General features: G+C 44.9%; 1 protein-coding gene across 1 annotated transcript; it reads left to right on the top strand.

The window, feature by feature from the left end:
• Positions 1–237: 237 nt before the first annotated feature.
• On the top strand, positions 238–16,235 carry LOC139230144 (probable G-protein coupled receptor 139). Its single transcript, XM_070861986.1, has 2 exons — positions 238–433; positions 15,346–16,235. Exons 1-2 carry the CDS (start codon positions 238–240, stop codon positions 16,233–16,235), a joined length of 1,086 nt encoding a protein of 361 aa, XP_070718087.1.
• Positions 16,236–22,506: the final 6,271 nt, after the last annotated feature.

The raw sequence follows: 22,506 nt of genomic DNA, 5'->3' as shown, positions 1-22,506 counted from the left end.
AGATAATGAATCAGGCCTGCACTTTACTAGGAATCAGGCAAAAATATCCCATATGATCCAGAATCTTCCGGATTGGGGCAACGAATGAATAGGACCTTAAACACGACCCTAGTCGAGGCAATCAAGGAGGCTGGAAAGGGATGGGTAGACAGGTCACCCCGGGTACTGATGAAGCTCAGGGCAACCCCGAGTCGGACATCAGGACTGACACCCTTTGAACTAATGATTGGAAGGGCAATGAGACTGTCAGAAGTCTTGGTTACAGGAAGCGATGAAGCAGGACTTCATCAAGACAGGAAATGGACGTTTGTGATGGAACTCTATAAGCAGTTACATGACTTTAAAGCACAGGTTGGAAATCAGCAAGTAATCAAGGGCTTTGAGAACGACACTAAGGAACAGAAGATACAAATACCCCAAAGGGACCAATCAGGTGATGGTGTGTATAGTAAGGGGCATTTGCGCCTGCATAGTTATAAGAGGTATCTGCAAGTGGAAACACTGGACCCAGTTAAAGAAGCATGGTCACTATCTAACCGGTGACGACCGGGATATATTTTTTTTCAGGAGTCTGGTGCTCGGGGGAACAACGTGGAGTAATGCAGCCTCATATCAAGGACAGCAGGCTGAGGGACAGCATTACCTCTATTAAAGGACTCCGGCGACATTAGTTGTGATAAAGAATCAAAAACACTGATGGTAATGGATGGAGCAACATTAGACTTAAATAATGGGCATAAAAAAATGTAACAAGGAAAATAAACAATATTGGGAATGGGCCAGTAATACATGATCAATAATTAACGGGAAAAAGACTGCGGTGTGTCTCATAATTAGGCCGGACAAAGATACTGCGCCCGGTGACGTGGGCGCAGATTTTACTCAACATCAATGCATGGTGGTGGGGGGATATCTCCCGAGATCGACCCACCAACCAAGTCCCACCCACTACTTTCGCAACAGTGAGCACAACCAGGGGCCGGACCACCACACGACTAGCGCAACAAAAATGTCTAATAATAATCGCAGGTGCAAGAGGGCGATTCGTAATAAGGCAAACCAAGGATAAGATGTACTTTGGGTTATACCAGTAAATAATTACTGTATTCCTAAATTTAACAGGCTTAAAACTCCCAACTTCTGCAGGTCAAACACAATAAGCCTGTATAGTAATCTGACCATGCGAGCACTTAAAGGCCCTTTCAAAAATCATTAAGTTTAATGTGGAAAGAGGGTCAGGTAAAAAGCGGAACCGGGAAAAAGAGCGATATGCGGCGGTTTACACGGCGGAAGTTGCGAAGCTAAACACTGTAGATGATCGAGATCTGTTGGATAGAATACCTGAAGGAATGAAGGAAAGGGGAAGCAAGTGACATTGGAGTAGTGCGATGTGATTATGACTACTGCCTACATAGATGACAAACACTGGTGCGAACTGGATGGTCCAAATGGACTGTTTCCGTGTTGCAATATCAAAGCAGATCATTACCACCGAACCCCTGCTCCCCCCCCCAACCCCCATGTATGATTTATTTTTCTTATGCTGGCAAGGTTGCCTACATAACTAATCCCTGGCAGCATTGAGAAGGTGACAGTGCAGCTTCAATTTGAACAGCTGCTCTCTCTCAGATGTCGCTCTAATCAATGTTTTTGGGAGGGGAATCCAGGATTCTGAAACAGCAACCATGAATGAACAGTTACCACCTCAAACATTCATTCCTTCCACCACAGGCGCTATGTGGATGCAATATGGACCATCGTTAAGATGCACTGCAGCAACTCACGAAGGCTTCTTTGGCAGCACCTCCCAAACCCACGAGCTGTAGCAACTAGAAGGATATGGGTAGCAGGTGTGTGGGAACACCATCACCTGCAAGTTCCCCTCCAAGTTACACACCATCCGGACTTAGAAGTATATCGCCGTTCCTTCCCCGTCACTGCATCAAAATCCTGAAACTCGCTCCCTAACAGCACTGTGGGGATTCCTTCACCAAACGGTCTGCAATGATTCAAGAATGCGACTGGTATGTCGCAGTTTCTGAAATGCCTTGAATTTTCCCTTCATTAGCTGACTAGATAGCACTAACCACGTCAGTCCTTGGATCCAGTTTGTACTGGATATATTTTAAACGATTCCATCAACCCCCTGGCTAAACCTCGCCAATTCGTCAATCAAAGACAATTGGTTTCTCTACAGTTTGGAGACATGTTCATTTGTGATACCATAACTACGCCACTTTTGAGTCTTGATGGTCAAATACAAATGATATAAGAGGGTCATAAGACCAGCATCTGAATAGGCAGAGGTATTATGTATGTGGCACATTAATGATTGGATTTGCGGGAATTGGTTGTCAGCTCAGTAAGGCGCTATAGATTTTGAACGAGAGTAAGAGTGTAAGAATGAATTCTCAACAGCCACAAAGAGTATACGATTTCAGAAAGCATCTAGCGGACACCCGACAGACAGACGAAATAGGAGGGACAGGAAAAACCGGGTGTAGCCTATTCAAAGTCCAGACTTCTACCCAGAGCATAATGGGGCAATATTTTTTCTAAATTATACGCTGTAAACTGCTGCTCGAACAATGTAATGTATTAAATCTTCAAGTGCTGAATAATATAAACACTGTCCCCCGTACGCATCAGCTTCAAACCTTTTAGTTCAGGGTGCTTCTGGAATTCTTACATCGCCGCCCAATGCCTTCAATGGAGAATCAAGTTGGGCATCAACAACAGCTAAGTTTATAATTTTATACGGACTTAACGTAGTAAAATAAGAACATAAGAAATAGGAGCAGGAGTAGGCCATACAGCCCTTCGAGTGTGCTCCCCCATTTAATAATATCATGGCTGATTCGATAATGGACTCAGGTCCCCTTCCCTGCCCATTCCCCATAACCCCTTAATCCCTTATCTGTTAAGAGACTGTCTATCTCTGTCTTAAATATATTCAATATCCAGGCTTTAACAGCTCTCTGAGGCAGCGAACTCCACAGATTCACAACCCTCTGAGAGAAGAAATTCCTCCTCATCTCATTTTTGAATGAGTGGTTCCTTATTCTCAGATTGTGCCTCCTAGTTCTAATCTCCCCTATCGGTGTAAACATCCTCTCTGAATCCATCTTGTCAAGCCCCCTTATAATCTTATACGGTTCGAAAAGATCATCTCTCATTCATCTGAATTCCAATGAGTAGAGAACCAACCTCCTCAACCTTTCCTCATAATTCACCCGCCCCACCTCCGGAGTCAACCAAGTGAACCTTCTCTGAACTACCTCCAAAGCAAGTATATCCTTTCGTAAATATGGAAAACAAAACTCGACGCAGTATTCCAGGTGTGGCCTCATCAATACCCTGTGCAGCTGTAGCAAGAATTCCCTGCTTTTATACTCTATCACCTTTGCAATAAAAGCCAAGATTCCATTGGCCTTCCTGATCACTTCCTCTACATGCGTGCTAAACTTTTGTGTTTCATGCACACGTACCCCTATGTCCAGCTGTACTTCAGCATTTTACAATTTTTCTCCATTTGAATAATAACTTGCTCTTTGCTTTTTTTCTGCCAAAGTGCATGGCTTCACAGTTTCCAATATTATACTCCATCTGCCAAATTTTTCCCAACTCACTTAGCCTGTCTTTGTCCTTTTACAGATTTTTTCTGTCCTCCTCTCACATTTCTGTTCCTCTCATTTTCGTATTGTAAGCAAGCATGGCTACCTTACACTTGGTCCTTTGTTCCAATTCGTTAATATAGATTGCTAATAGCTGGGGTCCCAACACTGATCCCTGCACCACCACACTAGTTACTGATTGCCAACCCGAGAATCAACCATTGATCTCGACTCTTTCTTTTCTGTTAGTTAGCCAATGCTCTCTCCATGCTAATATTTTACACCCAAAACCCTGAACATCTATCTTGTGCAGTAACCTTTTATGTGGCATCTTGTCAAATGTCTTTGGAAGACCAAATAATCAACATCCACTGCTTCCCCCTTATCCACCCTGTTCCTTACATCCTCAAAAATTCCAGCTAATTTGTCAAACATGACTTCACCTTCATAAATCCATGCTGACTGCCTGACCGAATTATGCTTCCTGCTACTGCTTATTTAATAATCGACTCCGACGTTTTCCAGACCACAGATATTAGGATAACTGGTCTATATTTCCTCCTTTTGGACTGCCTCCTTTTTTAGATAGGGGCATTACATTTGCAGTTTTCCAATTTGCCGGGACCTCCCAAAAATCCAGGGAAGTTTGGTAAATTACAACCAATGCATCCACTATCCCTGCTGCTACTTCTCTTCAGACTCTGGGATGCAAGCCATCAGGTCCAGGAGATTTAGTCGCCTTTAGTCCCATTATCTTACTGAGTACCATCTCCTTGGTGATTGGGATTGTGTTAAGTTGCTCCCCCTTATATCCCCTTGACTATCCACTGTTGGGATATTGTTTTTATCCTCTACCCTAAAAACTGACACAAAATATTTGTTCAGAGCTTCTGCCATCTCCATGTTCCTCATTACTAATCCCCCGTTCTCGTCCTCTAAGGGACCAAAATTTACTTCAGACATTCTTTGCCTTTTTATATACCTATAGAAACTCTTGTTATCTGTTTTTATATTTCGTGCTAGTTTACTTTCATATTCTACCTTCCGTTTCTTAATCACTTTTTTGGTCATTCTTTGCTGCCTTTTAAAAGATTCCCAATCTTCTGTCTTCCCACTAGTTTTGGTCACACTGTATGCCCTAGATTTAATTGGATACAGGCCTTTATTTCTTTAGTTAGCCCGAGATGGCTATCTTGTCTTTTGTACACTTTTCTACTCACTGGAATGTATTTTTCTTGAGTTGTGAAATATCTCCTTAAATGTACGCCACTGTTCACCAACTGTTCTGCACTTTAGTCTATTTTCCCAATCCACTTTATCCAAATCTGCCCTCATACCTTCATTGTCTCCTTTATTTAAGCTTTGTACGCTGGTTTCATTTCCAACTTTCTCACCTTCCATCTGAATTTGAAATTCAATCACGCTATGATCACTCATTTCAAGGTGATCCTTTAATAGGATTGTTTACTGATCCTGTCTCATTACACAGGACCAGATCTAAATTAGCCTGCCCCCTGATTGATTCCGCTGCATACTGCTCAAGGAACCCGTCCCTTATGCAGTCGAAGAATTCTTCCACAAGGCTACCCTGACCAATTTGATTTTTCCAATTAATATGGAGGTTAAAATCACCCATGATTATTGCTGTTCCCTTTTTACAAGTCCCCACTATTTCCTGGTTTATACTCCGATTAACAGAGTTGCTACTGTTAGGGGGCCGATAGACTACGCCCATCAATGACATTTCCCCCTCATTATTCCTTAAATCCACCCAAACTTTTTCAACATCCTGATCATTTAGGCCAATATCGTTTTCTCACTATTGCAGTGATTCCATCATTTATCAATAGAGCTACCACACCTCCTTTTCCTTTCTGTCTGGCCTTCCGGATTGTGAAACACCACTGAATATTTAATTCCCAGTCCTGGTCTCCTTGCAACCTCGTTTCTGTAATGGCGATCAGATCATACCCATTTGTCTCAATTTGTGCCGTCAATTAATTTATTTTCTTACGAATGCTACGTACATTTAGAAAATGTGCTTTTTAATTTGTTCTTTTACCCTTCTTTCCTGCTTATTTCCTCTCTCCTTTAAACTCACTATCTTTATTTTTGCTTTCTAATTCTAGCTTTACTCCGCTCCCTATTGAATCTATTTTTAGGTTCGCATCCCCCTGCAAATCTAGTTTAAACCATCCACAACAGCACTAGCAATGCCCCCCATATCCCCCACACCTCCTCCCCCCGCACACCCCACGAGGATATTGGTTCTGGCTCTGTTGAGGTGCAACCCGTCTTGCTTGTACAGATCCCACCTACCTCAGAAGCGATCCCAATGCCTCAGCAAACTATAGCCCTCCCGACTGCATCATCTCTCCAGTCACTGCTCCATCCTGCTATTTCTGTACTCACTAGCTCGTGGCACCGGGAGTAATCCGGAGATTACTACCTTTGAGGTCCTGCTTTATAATCTCTCTCCTAGCTCCCTAAACTCTTCAGGCAGGACCTCATCCCTCTTTCTACTTGTGTCGTTGGTCCCGATATGAACCACGACCTCTGGCTTTTCATTCCCTCCCGCCAGAATGTCCTGCAGCCGCTCAGTGACATCCTTGACGCTGGCACCAGTGAGGCAACATACCATTCTGGTGTCACGTCTGCAGCCACAGAAACACCTCTCTGCTCCCCTGACTATTGAATTCCCTATCACTATAGCTCTTCCATTCTTCCTCGTCCGCCCCCGCCCCCGCCCCAACTCTGTGCAGAAGAGCCACCTATGGTGCTGTGGATGTGGCTCTGGCTGCATTCCCCAGATCCACCATCGCCCTCAGCGGTCCCAAGGCACTTTCCAACAGGTGTAATGAGACTAATTTTACATTTAGCTTCCTAAGGTGATATTATACCGGTGACCAAAAGCTTGGACAATGACGTAGGTATTACGGATCATTTTCGGGTTACGTTAAGTTAAAACACATTTTGGTAACAGAAACACAGCCCCAGCCAACAGAGATGCCTGGGATGGTGGGAGTGTGGTAGAAAGGCGGAGAGGCAAAGGGAGGGTATTCCGGATCATAGGTGCCAGATTCAACATTTGCGCTGAAGATACCAAGCTCCTTCACACCATCAACTGTCTCGTCCCTTCATAGTCTGTGATGTTTCATGCTGCTTATCCGACATCCACAATTGGATGAACAACAACAAAAACTTGTATTTATAAAGCACCTTTAATGTAGTAAAACGTCCCAAGGCACTTCACAGATGTGTTTTAAGAAAAAACAATTTCATACCGAACCCCATAAGGTGAAATTAGGACAGGTGACCAAAAGCTTGTTAAAAGAAAGTTTTATAGGTACATCTTACCGAGCAGTAGAGAGGCATACAGATTTATGGAGGGAATTCCACAGCTTGGGGCCTAGACATTTGAAGACAGAGCGAACAATGATGGAGTGATTATAATCCTGGATTCTCAAGAGGACAGAATTAGAGGAGTGCAGAAATCTCAGTGGTTGTGCTGCTGGAGGAAATTGCAGAGATAGGATGTGGTGTGGAGTGACTTTAAAACAAGGATGAGAATTTTAAAATCGAAGTGTTGATTAAACTGGAACCAATTTATGTCAGCAAGCAAAGGTGTGATGAGTGAATGGGACTTGTTGCGAGTTAGTTGAAGGCAGGCGAGTTTGGATGACTTCAAGTTTATATAGGATAAAATATGGAAGGCCAGTCAAGGGTGCGATGGAATAATCAAGTCGGGAGGTAACAGGCAATGGATCAGCATTTCAGCAGCACATGGGCTGAGGCAGAGGCAGAGACGGTTGATGCTCCAGAGGTGGAAATAGGCGACCTTAGTTATGCCACATACATCGGGTCAGAATCCAATTTTAGAGTGAAATATGATACCAAGGTTGCGAATAGACTTGCTCAGCAACAGAGAGATGCACGGGATAGGCTTGGAGTCGTTGACTAAGGAACGTAGTTTCTGTCCGTGACCAAACACAGTTACTTTGGCCTTCCCAATGTTGAATTGGAGCACATTTCTACTCATCCAGTACTGTATCTCGGACAAATTATAAACCGTGGACGTGCCGAGAGAAATGGTCGCACAGTATCGCTGGGGGTCATCAGCAGATATTTGGAAACTAACACTGCATTTTCTGATGGTGTATCCAAGGGGCAGCATGTAGATGAGAAACAGCAGGGGGGCAAAGATAGATCCTTGGTGGACACCAGAAGTAATAATGCGGGAGCGGGAAGAGAGGCAATTGCAGATGAATCTCTGACGAAGTTTAGATAGGTAAGAATGGAACCAGCTGAGTGTTTTCCCACAAAGCTAAAAGATGGTGGAGAAAATTTGGAGGGGGATAGAGCGGTCAACTCTGTCAAAGGCTGCAGACAGTTTCAGAAGGATGAGGAGGGATAGTCTACCTTTCGTTGCAGTCACAAGGATGTCATTTGTCACTTTGATGAGGGCCATGTCGGTTGTGTGGCAGGGGTTGGCGTGGTGTGGGCGGGCTCGGGGCGGGCAAACAAATGGTAGGAATCAAATATGGAGTTCAGGAACAGAAATGCACAGACTTGGGAATCAATAAAATATTCAAGGAATTCGGAGAGGGAAGGGTGATTGGAGATTGGTCGGAAGTTTACAACGCTGCAGGGTCAAATGTTTTTTTTTTAGTAGAGCGGTGAGGCTGGCAGATTTGATGGAGAGGGATACTACCTGAGGAGAGCGAAACGCTAACAATGTCAGCTAACATGGAAGCTAGAATGGTACGTTGGGCGGTCAGCTGCTCAATGGGAATAGATTCGTGGGAGCAGGAAGATGTGCTCGGGATGGTCATGAGACGAGATTGGAGGGACTCTGGAGAAAGATGCACGTTCAGGGGTAGGGTAGTCGGGAGACAATTGAAGTTTGGTCCGATGGGCTACGGGAAGGAAGGTATGTGGCAGAAGCAGCCAAACGAATGGCCTCAATCGGAGAGACAAAGAGGTCCATGAGCTCTTTGCCCTTGTTCGTGGAAGTGAGGGTGAAGGAGGCAGGTGCGAGGGAGTTCAGAAGATGGTTATCAATAGAGCATAGAAGCCAGGGGTTGTCTTTTCATTCCAGAATGATCCTGGAATAGTTAACAGTTTTGACAGGCGAGAGCAGAACAGAAAGTTCCTCCAGTTAATTATTCAGAAGACTGAAGCTATTGTCTACGGCCACTGCTAAACACTCTCGTCCCGAGGTCACCGATTTCATTCGCCGCCCACGTTGACTGATCTGAACCGCGGGCATAATCAGCATGCTGTTTGCTCCTGAGCTCAGCTTCCGACCCCATTTTTTTCTCTATCCGAAAGGACGCCTACTCCAACAGCGAGATGCTGCTGAGGAGGCCTTGACGATTTGCTGCAGGACATTCTGTGGGTAGTACACACGCGAGGCAAAGTACACCAGTGATGCAGGGAATTTATGTTTAAACTTCTAGATGGGCAGCTCATCAAGCAGACAGATATGTTGCGATTATGATTGGGCTTCTTGAGTGTTTGTGCAGTTTCAGCCATCAAGCAATGTGGAGAGTGTGAGATCACAATCATTACTTGAGGACTGTAGATGGTGAAGAATATTTCGGGTGTCAGTAGATGAACCACTCGCTGAAGGTTCCAGAAACCCTTATCTGCTCTGTTAGGCGTTGCATTAATGTGGATGTTCCCGTTGAGTCTGGTCAGTGGTGAAGCCTAGGATATTTATAGTGGAGTATTCCACAATGATAATGGCATTGAATGTCAAGTAGAGATGTTTGATCGCTCTATTGTTAGAGTTCGGCAGTGTGGCACGAATGTGACTTGCCACTTATAAGCCAAGCCGGTATAGATTGTTTCATTATCTGAGGAGTTGTGACGGGGCTGCACGCTGCATTCATAAAACAATAACACAATAAATTAGAACTGGAGTTGGCCATGCGGCCCCTCGAGCCTGCTCTGCCATTCAATAAGCTCATGGCTGATCTTCGACCTCAACTCCACTTTCCTGCCCTATCCTTACATCCCTTCATTCCCTAAATATTAAAAAATCTATCGATCTCTGTCTTGAATATATTCAAAGACAGAGCTTCCATAGACCTATGAGGTAGAGAATTACAAAGATTCAGTACCATCTGAATGAAGACACTTCACCTCATTCCAGTCCTAAGTTGCCAAGCCTTATACTGAGACTATGACCCCTGGTTCTAGACTCCCCAGACAGGGTAAATATCCTCCCGGCGTATATCCTTTAACACTGTGTAAGAACTGTGCATGTTTCCTTAGTGAAAATACCTAATCCTGACCTGAGCAGGGTGGGATAGTTATTGATGGAGCAGCGGATGATATTTGTGCATAAAACGCTACCCTGAGGTACTGCTGCATTGGTAACTTCAATCTGACAACACTCGTGGATCAGCGTCTTTCCCCGTCCACAGTATCACTCACTGTACAGTGCCCCTCCTTTATCTATCTCCCTTTGCTGGTGTCTCTCCATATCACTCACTGTACTTAGTCACACGTCTGTGCAGCTCGCTTTGCTGATGTGTCCCTTTATCGATCACTTTATTCAGTCACATTTTTTTTTATCTTCCTCTGCTGGACTGTCTTTGTATCGTTCACTGCAATTACACACCTTTTATCTTTGTATTCTGCGGGTGTGTCTCTGTATTACCTTCGGTACTGAACCATAGCTTTATCTTTCTCCCTGTGCTAATCTATCTTTATTTTTCTCACTGTCGTCAGTCACCACTTTATCTGGCACCCTCTATTGGGGGTTCTCTGTATCATCGGGTGGGACCAGTCTGGTGCAAGTCTGATGTCCACTAAATACACGGTCCGCTTTAACTGTCTCTGGCAGACAAAGCAGATTGCAGTGGGGCCGAGTGTAAAACAAATGTATGATCTCACCACCACCTGTACCAGCCAGGTGAATTAAATGAAATTGGACTTATTGAAATGCAGCGAATTGGTGAAAATAGCATTAATTTCGGAGGATTATTTTAAGCGAAGAGCACGCTAATGAGATCAACAAGCGGTGACGTGCCAGAGTCCCAGAGCTGGGGGAATAGTGAGCCTGAAAATGCGCAGTACATTATTCGCAATCCCCAATTAATGTCCGTGGAGCTGATTTTGCTCACTTACTTGGAAAGAACTGTCTTACTAGTGTTTGTTGCATAGCCCGTCCCCAAGGACAGCTATATTGTAACTTCACTGATTCAATGGAGAATTGGCCGCTATATAAATCAATGCGGATTCATTGCATTGCCTCAGTGTCCCAGCCAGAGCCATGCTGCATTAAAGAATCTTCCTTCATTTGTGTATAAGATGGGACCAACACAATTTGTAGACTTCACGGTGTTTTTCTATCCGATTCTCGCAATCATCGGCATTCCTGGTAAGTATTTGCAATTAATTATTAATTCTAGAAGCTCATTCTTTCAGCGTGTTGTTATTTTTGCTACGTGCTGTTGTCTATCTTTGTCCCATGTGTGTCAAGTTTCTGCTGACAGTCAGTTCAGTAGAAGTATCTCACTTTTCTTTGTTAACTTTAATTGGCATGTTAAATTACTTCCGTCCTCCCAAATGTTGATAGATATGCTGCGCATGTAAAAAATTATCTGTGTCTGTCTCCACCTCTCGCCGAACATTCCTGATTTTGTTGATGGTCACCCTGCGAGAATGTGAACTAAACCAGAGCATATTTAACTGACGGTCGTTCAACATATTGGCAGAAGGGAAAGCATTCTCACCAGTAATGCCCCTCCATAAAGAACATTTATAAAAGTGGTGAACTCTGTAGGGGGTGGTCTCGGGGTCAGGTTCACCTCTGACCTTCTCAGTGGTTCGAATCTCTCCCACTCCCTGGGTTCTAGACTTTGGATTTATTTGGGGATGTGACAAAGTGCAAGAGACAACGGTTTTAGTGCAAGAAACTTCGATTTTATTCAGAAAAGAAAGTATAATGTCAACTTACAATCATTAGAATAGAGAACACTTCATCACACATTCAAAAGGGTTAACAGAAAACAATACACCTCCCACCTCCCAGTGCCTAAATCTGACTAGGTTGAACTCTAGGGCAAAAAAGGATAATGCTCACCAATCCTCTTATTGCCAGCTAGCAGTGCTTCGTGGTTTCAGGGTTCGCTGGACTCTGTAGGTTCTGCTTGCCCTAGCCCGAACGTCGTGGATAACATCTTACTGCGTAGTCTTTAGTTGGGTGGTGTCCGCTGATGAGGTATGGCAAATATTGCATTTATGGGGTGTGCACGCACTTCCTTCCTTCAGCAGTAGGTTTAAACGTTCTTTTAGGTAATGTTTTACCTGTTGGTAGCTAGGAACAGATTGTAGAGTGGAAACATTTGAATCTTCGGTTTTCTCTTGGCAGACCAGTTAAACAAATACTTTGGTTATGTCTTCACGAAGGAAGACACAAATAACCTTCTGGAAATACCAGGGGACCGAGGGTCTAGTGAGAAGGAGGAACTGAAGGAAATCCTTATTAGTTGGGAATTTGTGTTAGGAGAATTGATGGGATTGAAGGCTGATAAATCTCTTGGGGCCTGAAAGTCTGCATCGCAAAGTACTTCAAGAAGTAGACTTAGAAATAATGGATGCATTGGTGATCATTTTGCAACAGACTATCGACTCTGGATCGGTTCCTATGGACTGGAGGGTAGCTAATGTAGCACCACTTTTTAAGAAAGGAGGGAGAGAGAAAATGGATAATTAAATACCGGTTAGCCTGACATCAGTAGTGGGGAAAATGTTGGAATCAATTATTAAAGATGAAATAGCAGCACATTTGGAAAGCAGTGACGGGATCGGCCCAAGTCAGCATGGATTTATAAAAGGGAAATCATGCCTTACAAATCTTCTGAAATTTTTTTGAGGATGTAACTTGTAGAGTGGACAAGGGAGAACCAGTGGATGTGGTGTATTTGGACTTTCAAAAGGCATTTGACAAGGTCCCAAACAAGAGATTGCTGTGCAAAATTAAAGCACATGGTATTGGGGGTAATATATTGACTTGGATAGAGAAATTCTTGGCAGATAGGAAGCAAAGAGTGGGAATAAACAGGTCCTTTTCAGAATGGCAGGCAGTGACTAGTTGGGTACTGCAGAGTTCAATGCTGGGACTCCAGCTATTTACAATATACATTAATGATTTGGATGAGGGAATTGAGTGTAATATCTCCAAGTTTGCAGATGACACTCAGCTGTGTGGGAGTGTGAGCTGTGAAGAGAATGCTGAAAGGCTGCAGGGTGAATTGGACAGGTTAGGTGAGTGCGCAATCGCGTGGCAGATGCAGTATAATTTGGATAAATGTGAGGTTATCCACTTTGGTGAAAAAAACATGAAGGCAGATTATTATCTGAATGGCGCAGATTAGGAAAAGGGATGGTGCAGCGAAACCTGGGTGTCATGGTACATCAGTCATTGAAAGTTGGCATGCAGGTTCAGCAGGCAGTGAAGAAGGCAAATGGTATGTTGGCTTTCATAACTAGAGGATTTGCGTATTGGAGCAGGGAGGTCTTACTGCAGTTGTACAGGGCCTTGGTGAGGCCTCACCTGGAATATTGTGTTCAGTTTAAGTCTACTAATCTGAGGAACGACGTTCTTGCTTTTGAGGGAGTGCAGCATAGGTTCACCAGACTGATTCCTGGGATGGCAGGACTGACATATGAGGAGAGACTGGATCGACTGCGCCTGTATTCACTGGAGTTTAGAAGGATGAGAGGGGATCTCATGGAAACATATAAAATTCTGACCGGACTGGACAGGCTAAATGCAGGAAGAATGTTCCCGATGTTGGGGAAGTCCAGACCCAGGGGACATAGTGTAAGGCTAAGGGGTAAGCCATTTAGGACTGAGATGAGGAGAAACTTCTTCACTCAGAGAGTTGTTAAACTGTGGAATTCCCTACCGCAGAGAGTTGTTGATGCCAGTTCATTGGATATATTCAAGAGGGAGTTAGATAGGCCCTTACCGCTAAAGGGATCAAGGGGTATGGAAAGAAAGCAGGAAAGGGTTACTGAGGTGAATGATCAGCCATGATCTTATTGAATGGCTATGTATGTTCGAAGGGCAGAATGGCCTACACCTGCACCTATTTTCTATGATTCTATGTATGTTTCTATGTTTCTTGATGAGTTTCATTCTTAGAATATCTCCATCGCGGTGGTTTTGATTTTATCACGTTGGCTGTGGTCAGTTCTTGACCCGATGATGATGTCCGCAATCATTGGGAACTGCCTTTCTCTGCTTGTTTGGTGATGTTCTTCCTCCTTCTTCGGTGGCAGAGCAGTGTAACCCAGGCGTGTCGTTGAGGCTGCAGACATTCCAGAAGGCTGCGTAGAAGGCTGTGTAGCAAGCTCTCTTGAAGGCTCCTTAACCCGTAAAACAGGGCCTCAGTTATACTTAGGGTGTCGTTCTAATCTGCGCTCCAAATCAATCCTGATTCCTTGTCTTAATTTTGGCTGGCTTGATATTTCTTTGTCATATTTTGGAGGGCTTGTTAATGATAACTCGTTCCAGATGTGCCGATCTGTTGAATCCGTTTTTCGATCTTGAAAATTAGTTTTGGTATTTACATTGTCTGCCTAGGCCTGGGTTTTCCATGCGGGCTGGATGGACTATTGACACTATGCATGCGCTGGATGGGTTTCATGTTAAGAGCTATGGCTGACTATCTCTGGGTCAATTGTTGCTATGTTAATGTCTCCTGGGAGATCGGTTTTTGAGTTTGCACAATTCTGCAGACAAATTATTTAGCTTCAATACCGCAGATGGCTTCAATATACAAAGACTGGCTTCTTTAGAGGCTAGCTGTCCCCTGGTTTTTGCAGCCCTTTTCCTCACGGACCCGACATGCCTTTTAAAATCCCAAACTCGGTCAAAACTAGTAGTTTCTTCCATTTGCATTTTAGGATCCCAAACTTTCTGGTCGATAGTCACAAATCGAAATTCCTTTTAAATGAGTCCGAACACTGGGCGGGGGTGGGGGGGTGGGGTGTGCGGGGGAGGTGGGGGGGGGTGGGGGCGGGTGGTGGAGTTCCATGAATTGTGCAACTTTACAACTGATAGAGGTCTTTAAAACGATGAAAGATTTGGATAGAGTGGATACACAGAGAATGTTTCCACTTGTTGTTAAGAGCATAATTGGAGGCCATAAGTATAAGATAGTCATCAAGAAATCCAATAGGGAATTCAGCAGAAAGTATTTACCCAAAGAGTGGTGACAATGTGGAACTTAGTACCACATTGAAGCGAAAAGTAACGATGCATTTAAGAGGAGGCTGCACAAGCATATGAGGAGAAGGTAATAGAGGGTTATGCTGATAGAGTTAGATGAGGAATGACTGGAGCAGGCTCCAATGGTGGATAAATGCCGGCATGGACTGGGTGGGCCGAATGTCCTGATTCTCTGCCGTATATCGTCTGTAATCCCATGTAAAATTTCTTGGAGTGAATCTAGTTTGCCACGGGCAGGTTGAACATTCACCAGTTCATATGTTGCACGGATTTATTCGACTGTGTTCAGTTAAATCCACAGGCAGCAAAATTGGCAGCTTTCTGTTGTACTTGACTCGGCTCCGTACCCAGTGAGACTGGGACGGACTGCATACTCTGATTGTACCACCTAACCTGACTCTAACCACACCATTACAAGTGGTATTTTCAGACATCCAAACTATTTCTTTGCTAATTGTCTTATTTTCCAATTTCTTGCAGCGAACCTGATGTCAATTGTGATTCTGTCCCGGGGAAAGTGCGGTCTCTCCAAAGGTATCACTCGCTACATGGTATCCATGTCAATAGCAGATCTCATGATCTGTGTCTTTAATGTAACTGTGGACAGCATCTTTTGGAAATATTTCCCGGATTCATTCTTGAAGTACACCAATGTGTGCCGTTTTAGTGCTTTCATACAAGCATCTGGCGTCCAACTCTCTGTCTGGTCCACAGTATCGTTCACCTTTGACCGCTTCGTAATCATTTGTTGTCAGAAACTGAAATTAAAATATTGCACCCAAAGAACTGCCACTGTGGTTGTAATCATCGTGAGTGTGCTCAGCATTTTGATAAACATTCCAGTTTATTTCCGCTATGAGCCCTACTATATTATTGGGGATATAGCGTGGGGCTGCCAGGCAGTAACGGGTTATGATTCTTATCTAGGATGGAGAGCTTACAAATGGATCGCACAGCTCTCAGTCCCAATATTGCCATTCCCTTTGCTGGTGCTGTTGAATTGTATCACTGTCAGTCACATCTTAGTGGCCAATAGAGCTCGCAGAGCCCTGAAGAGTCGCAGCAATGGGGAGAGCAGCAGTGATCCCGAGATGAAGAACCGAAGAACATCCATCATTCTGCTCTTCACTATCACGGGGAGCTTCATTGTGTTGTGGACGCCAGTTGTGATACTTCACATCTGTTTTGACATCACGCAGTCAACTCTTTTCCCAGGTCCAAAGTCACTATATTTGGCGATTAGAATCGCCCTTCTTTTGATGTATTCCAGCTCCTGCACAAACACCTGCATTTATGCGTTGACCCAAAGGAGATTCCGAGAGGAGATTATGAACATTGTGAAATATCCATTTACTCTCATTGTGAAATGATGTAAGCGCTTAAATAGCCGCATTCACTCATAGTTAATTGTTGGATGTCTCAATTGGACATCGCCTCCCGATCAGTTCAATCTAATCGTGTATTACATAAAAACATAGAAACATAGAAATTTACAGCGCAGAAGGAGGCCATTTTGGCCCATCATGTCTGCGCCGGCCTACAAAGAGCTTCATGGTCCTTCATCAGCAGCCCGAAAGGTTACATATAAACCCATGAATAATAATGGAAAGGCAAAGAGCACCCAGCCCAACCAGTGCGTCCCACACCACTGCAACACCCCTTATACGAAAAACATCTACACTTCACTCTAACCAGAGACGTGTGATCTCCTGGGAGAGGCAAAAACCGGATAAAAACCCAGGCCAATTTAGGGAGAAAAATCTGGGAAAATTCATCTGTGACCCATCCAGGTGATCGAAACTAGTCCGGGAGATCACTCTGGCCATATTCTATTCCCTGCAGTACTATGCCGTCCAACAAAAGGTCATCCACACTAATCCCAATTACCAGCTCTAGGTCCATAACCATGCATCTTATGGCACTTTAATGCCCATCCATCCAACTCTTAAATGTGGTCAGGGTTTCTGCTTCCACCACTCTTGCAGGCAGGAAGTTCCAGATCCCCACAACCCTTTGGGTAAAGAATCTCCCTCCCCCCCACACACCTCAAATCCCCTCTAAACCTTCCACCAACCATCTTAAAACTATGCCCCCTTGTAATTGATCCATCCACCAATGGAAATACACCCTTACTGTCCACTATGTCCAGACCTCTCAATAGTTTGTACAACTCAATGAGGTCTCTTCTCAAACTCCTCTGTTCCAATCAGAACAAACCAAGCCTCTCCAATCTGTCCTCACAACTAAGATTTTTCATTCAAGGCAGCATCCTAGTAAACCTCCTCTGCACCCTCTCCAGTGAAATCAAGTCCTTCCTATAATACGGTGACCAGAACTGCATGCAGTACTCCAGCTGTGGCTTAACCAAAGTTTTATACAATTGAAACATAACCTCGCTGCTCTTATATTCTATGCCTCGGACAATAAAGGCAAGCATTCCCTATGCCTTCTTAATTCCCTTATCCACCTGGCCAGCTACTTTCAGGGCTCTGTTGACAAGCCCTCCAATGTCCTTTTTTCATCTACACTATCAAGTGGCCTACCACTTAATGTGTATACCCTTTCCTTATTAGCTCTCCTAAAGTGCATCATCTCACACTTCTCTGAATTAAATTACATTTGCCATTGCGCAACATGACCAGCACAGTGATATCCTCCTGCAGCCCATCATTTTCCTCTTCATTTTCAACCACACAGCCAATTTTAGTGTCGTCTGCAAACTTCTTTCCCTATAATTCAAATCTAAATCGTTGATATATAGCACAAAAAGCAAGTGAACCAGTCCTGAGCCCTGCAGAACCCCACTGGAAACATCCTTCCAGTCATAAAAACATCCATCAATCATTACTCTTTGCTTCCTCCAAGCCAATTTCGGATCCAACTTGCCATTTTGCCCTGTATCCTATGAGCTCTAAGCTTCATGACCAGTCTACCATGCGGGATCTCATCAAAAACCTTACAAACTTCCATATATACTACATCGTATGCACTACCCTCATCGACCCTCTTTGTTACTTCCTCAAAAAATTCAATCAGTTTAGTCAAACAGGATCTTCCCTTAACAAATCCGTGCTGACTGTCACTAATTAATCCTTGCATATCCAAATGAAGATTTATCCTGTCTTTCAGGATTTTTTTCCAATAACTTTCCCACCACTGACGTTAATTACTCGGCCTATCCCTTTTTAGCAGTCCTCCAATCCAAGGAGGACTGGAAAATGATGGCCAAGGCCTCTGCTATTTCCTCTTTTACTTTGCTCAACAACCTAGGATGCATTTCATCCGGACCTGGGGACTTACCTACTTTCAAAGCTGCTAAAACCCTGAATACTTCCTCTCTCACTATAGTTATTTCATCTAGAATATCACACTCCTCTATAGCAGTATCTGCATTACCTCTTTCCTTTGTGAAAAGAGGTGCAAAGTGTTCGTCAAAAACCCTACCAACATCTTCCGCCTCCTCATAAAGATTACCCTCATGGTCTCTAATAGGCCCTACCGTTTTTCTAGTTACCCAATTATTCTTAATATATTTATGGAACATCTTCAGGGTTTTCCTTAATTTATTGGCCAAGAATTTCTCGTGCTCTCTCTTCGCATTCCTAATATCCTTTTTAATTTTACTTCTTATCTTTCTATATTCCTCTTAAGATTCTAAAGTTGTTATGTATTAATGTATAAGGCACTGTGGAGCTGAACAATAAAGGACGAAGGTCACAGCAGTTAGATTAACACCAGACCGTGTGGAGTCAGTGATTTGTGTGCTACATACAACACGTTGGTGACAAGGAAGCGGACGAACTCCATGCAACCATGGCTACTCTGGGCTCAGTAAAGGATTTTACAGTGGGCAATGATTGGGAGGCCATACGGAAAGGCTTGAGTACTACTTCACAGCAAACGATGGAGGACACGGATGCAATCAGAGATAAGCATAAGGCGATATTGCTCTCCAGTTGTGGAGATGAGGTTTACTGTCTCGTCAGGGATTTGCTGGCACCCAGAAGCGCCAGGGACAAGTCATACGAGTTGCTGACAGAACTCATTCATGACCAGTTGAAGCCGAAGGAGAGCATCCTCACGGCCAGATACAAATTTTACCATCACTGCAGACCTGAGGGCCAGGATGTCACCAAATATGCTGCGGACCTCAGGAGACTCGCGGCGCCATGTGATTTTGGCACACACGAGGCATTACGGGGTGTTTTCATTATGGGGATTGGCCACGAGGGCCTCCTTCACAAGCTGTTAGCCACGGAACCCACAGCCACTCTGACAAAGGCCATCATCATCAACCGGGCACATATGACCTCGATTTGCAGCACCAAACAAATCATCCACACAGTCTCGAACCCGGCAGGCACTGTCCACAGCATAGCGCCCACCACGACAAAACTACAGAATGTGGCTCAGCCAGGGGCAGAGAGCACGGACCTCGGGATCCTGGAACTCAGAATCTACTGAGGGGTGCCAATCAAGCAGCACCATGCTGGTATTGTGGAGGAAGCCATGGGGCTCACTAGTGCATGTTTGCGGAGCACACGTGCAATACCTGCCACACGAAAGGCCAACATCAGCATATGTGTAAAAGATATTGGACTCACCATGTGGCTGAGTAGATGGGGGATGATCCACCATCCAGCGAGGAGCAGGCAGAAGATGATGAGGTGTTGGGACTGTACACGTGTACCGACGATTCGCGCCCAGTGATAAGGGAAGTAAAAATCAACGGAATCCCTGTGAGTATGGAAGTGGACACGGGCTCGGGTCCGTCGTTGATGAGTCGAAGAACTTTTGATAAACTGTGGATTAACCCAGCTGCACGACCCAAGCTGGTACCGGTCACGGTGAAGCTGCATACCTACACCAGGAAACTGATACCTGTTCTTGGCAGAGCGATGGTGCAGGTATCCCACGGGGACGAGATGCACGGTTTACCTTTGTGGGTCATTGCAGGCGATGGGTCGACACTCCTCGGCCAGAGATGGATGGGGACGGTCCGTAGGAGCTGGGAAGACTTCATCACTCCACAGGCTGCTGCACCCCGCGGAACTGCCGTGCCCCAGGTCCCCAGAGAGCAGCGCCAACCGAGCTGGAGCTGCAGCCTCAATCCACCTACAGGCAAGCCGAGCAAAGCCCAGCCCCGGACCTCACACAGAAATCCTGCAGCCAAAGCCCCCACAGGCAAGCAGCCCTGCAGAGAGGGGCCTAATGGCGGGGGGGGGGAGGGGTGGTGAGCCGGCGGGGCGCTGCGGGCGGGGTGCGAGGGACGCAGGATGGTCGGCGGATCGGAGGGGCACACGCAGAGGGAGAGTCAGACGGCAGCAGCAGCTGGAGGTCGGCGGCCACTGCGGCTGCAGGGGAGGCGGCTACAGTGGCCGCCGCAGAAGCGACGCTGACGGCCGTAGGAGAGGGGCCAAGTCAGGTGGCAGCAGAGGGGAGCGGAGGCTGCGACGGCGGAGGGCATCCGGAGCGGTGGAGAGCAAGATGACGGCATCGTGTCCAGAGCAGCAGAGCATCAAAGATGCCGGCGCCCAAGGAGATGCCTCGTGGAATCCTCCTGCATCAAAGATGGCGCCTTAAAAAGCAAATGCACCCGGGAGTCTTAAAAGGGCCTTACCATGAGGGGTTCCCCACATAGGACTTCTGTAAGGCAGAGCGAGTCTAAAATGAGCTATGTTAATGTGAGATGGCGAATTTGTAATAAGAATTAATATTTTAATGTTGAATGGCCACTGTACTTCTGTAAAATAATGGATATGAAGTACAATTAAAGGTAAGAGCGAACAAGGAAATCAGGGATCCGTTACCAGTCAATAACTAGTTAATGTACCAGATAACATGTACCATACCAACACACTGTCTATGCCTACCTGCCTTCCATTGGACAAGTGTGATGTTATGTATTGATGTGTGTATCGTCGTCCTGTGTCCTGGCGGGGGGGGAGTGTGATGTTATGTATTGATGTGTGCATCGTCGTCCTGTGTCCTGGTGGGGGGGGAGTGTGATGTTATGTATTGATGTGTGTATCGTCGTCCTGTGTCCTGGTCGGGGGGAAGTGTGATGTTATGTATTGATGTGTGTATTGTCCTGGTACGTTAAATGTAATATAAGCACAATGGTACACCACAGAGGGCGCTGTGGTGGGAAACCTGGAAGTACCTGCAACAGGCACTATAAAAGGCTGACCACCACACCTGAGAGGCACTCTAGAGCTGAACAATAAAGGACGAAGGTCACAGCAGTTAGATTAACACCAGACCGTGTGGAGTCAGTGATTTGTGTGCTACATACACCACAAAAGTATTTAGCCATTGATATGAGACATAAGCATCCTTTTTTTTCTTAATCATCCCCTGTAAGTCCCTAGACATCCAGTGACCTGAGAATTATTTTTCCCCGCTTTTTTCTTTAAGGGCACATATTTGGCCTGAACCTTCCAGATCTCCTCCTTGAATGCCTCCCACTGTTCCGACACTGATTTATTCACAAACAGCTGTTTCGAGTCCACTATGGCCAAATTATTCCTTAACTTCGCAAAATTAGCTTTTCCCCAATTTGGAACTTTTATTCCAGCCCTATTCTTGTCCTTATCCATAACCAACTTGAATCTGACTGAATGATGATCACTCGCACCAAATGCTGGCCCACCAATACCCCTTCAACCTGCTCAGCTTCATTCCCCAAAACTAAAACCAAGAACGTCCCCGCTCATATTGGGCTTGCTACATATTGACTAAAAAAGTTCTCTTGAATGCATTTCAAGAAATCTGCACCCTCTTTACCCTTCATACTAAATTGTCCCAATCAATATTTGGATAGTTAAAATCCCCTACTATTACTACCCTATGGTTTTTCGACTTCACATCAATTTGCCTGCACATTTGCTCCTCTACCTCCCTCCCACTGTTTGGGGGTCTATAGCAGTGTGATCGCCCCTTTTTTAGTTTTTTTAAAATTTATTTACCTCCCATTCTTTCCCTCAATCTAACCCCTGCTTTTTTCAAATTGGTAGAAGGTGGTGATGCTACTCACTGCCGCTCTCAATCTCACACATCGGGTTTAGTAATGACACACAGCACTGTACAGTTTGTCTTATATTAATGAATATTCACAACATTGTCACCAGTGTTGATTCTTCAGAAGGAAGCGCAAGGAGTTCGGTTCCAGTAATGTAATGGGCGATACAAATTGGGTCAAAAATTTTTACACCGGAGTCCTGGTGGCAATTTTAACTTTCGGCATGAAACTGGCCAAATTGGATGGCGGGCTATGACACAAATGCAATCCCATTTACCTTTTAATTCAAGCCTATAGTGAGTAAAATCGGGTGTATGTAACAATGATACGCCAGGCCAATCTCGCCTGTCTTACGCCATTGCCAAAAGATAACGTTCGCCCCAGCTCTTGATGCAACTTTCCGGGAAGGAGGTGAAGCTTTCCAGTGGAGTTTGTGTCTGAGCGACAGGGACAGAGCGGATATTCCCCCTGGTCCCTGTGGCTGAGGATCTCAGAGGCACAGTGCAGAGATATGTTTTGTCGGAATATGTCAGAACACCAGGCTTATAGAAAGATAGAAATCACCTCAGTTTCTCGAGGGGCGGCTTAGGTTAAAATTATCCATGAGCTATTTCCGGTTT

The sequence above is a fragment of the Pristiophorus japonicus genome, chromosome 19 (assembly GCF_044704955.1).
Source record: "Pristiophorus japonicus isolate sPriJap1 chromosome 19, sPriJap1.hap1, whole genome shotgun sequence".
Lineage (NCBI taxonomy): Eukaryota > Metazoa > Chordata > Chondrichthyes > Pristiophoridae > Pristiophorus > Pristiophorus japonicus.
This window is presented reverse-complemented; position numbering and strand designations above follow the sequence as displayed.

What these genes read in the sequence shown, in the direction of transcription:
- LOC139230144 (XM_070861986.1), top strand. Translation starts at nt 238, where the DNA reads ATGAGACTGTCAGAAGTCTTGGTTACAGGAAGCGATGAAGCAGGACTT. An exon ending in ACCCCAAAGGGACCAATCAG is followed by an intron (nt 434 to 15,345) that starts GTGATGGTGTGT and finishes AATTTCTTGCAG; the next exon opens with CGAACCTGATGTCAATTGTG.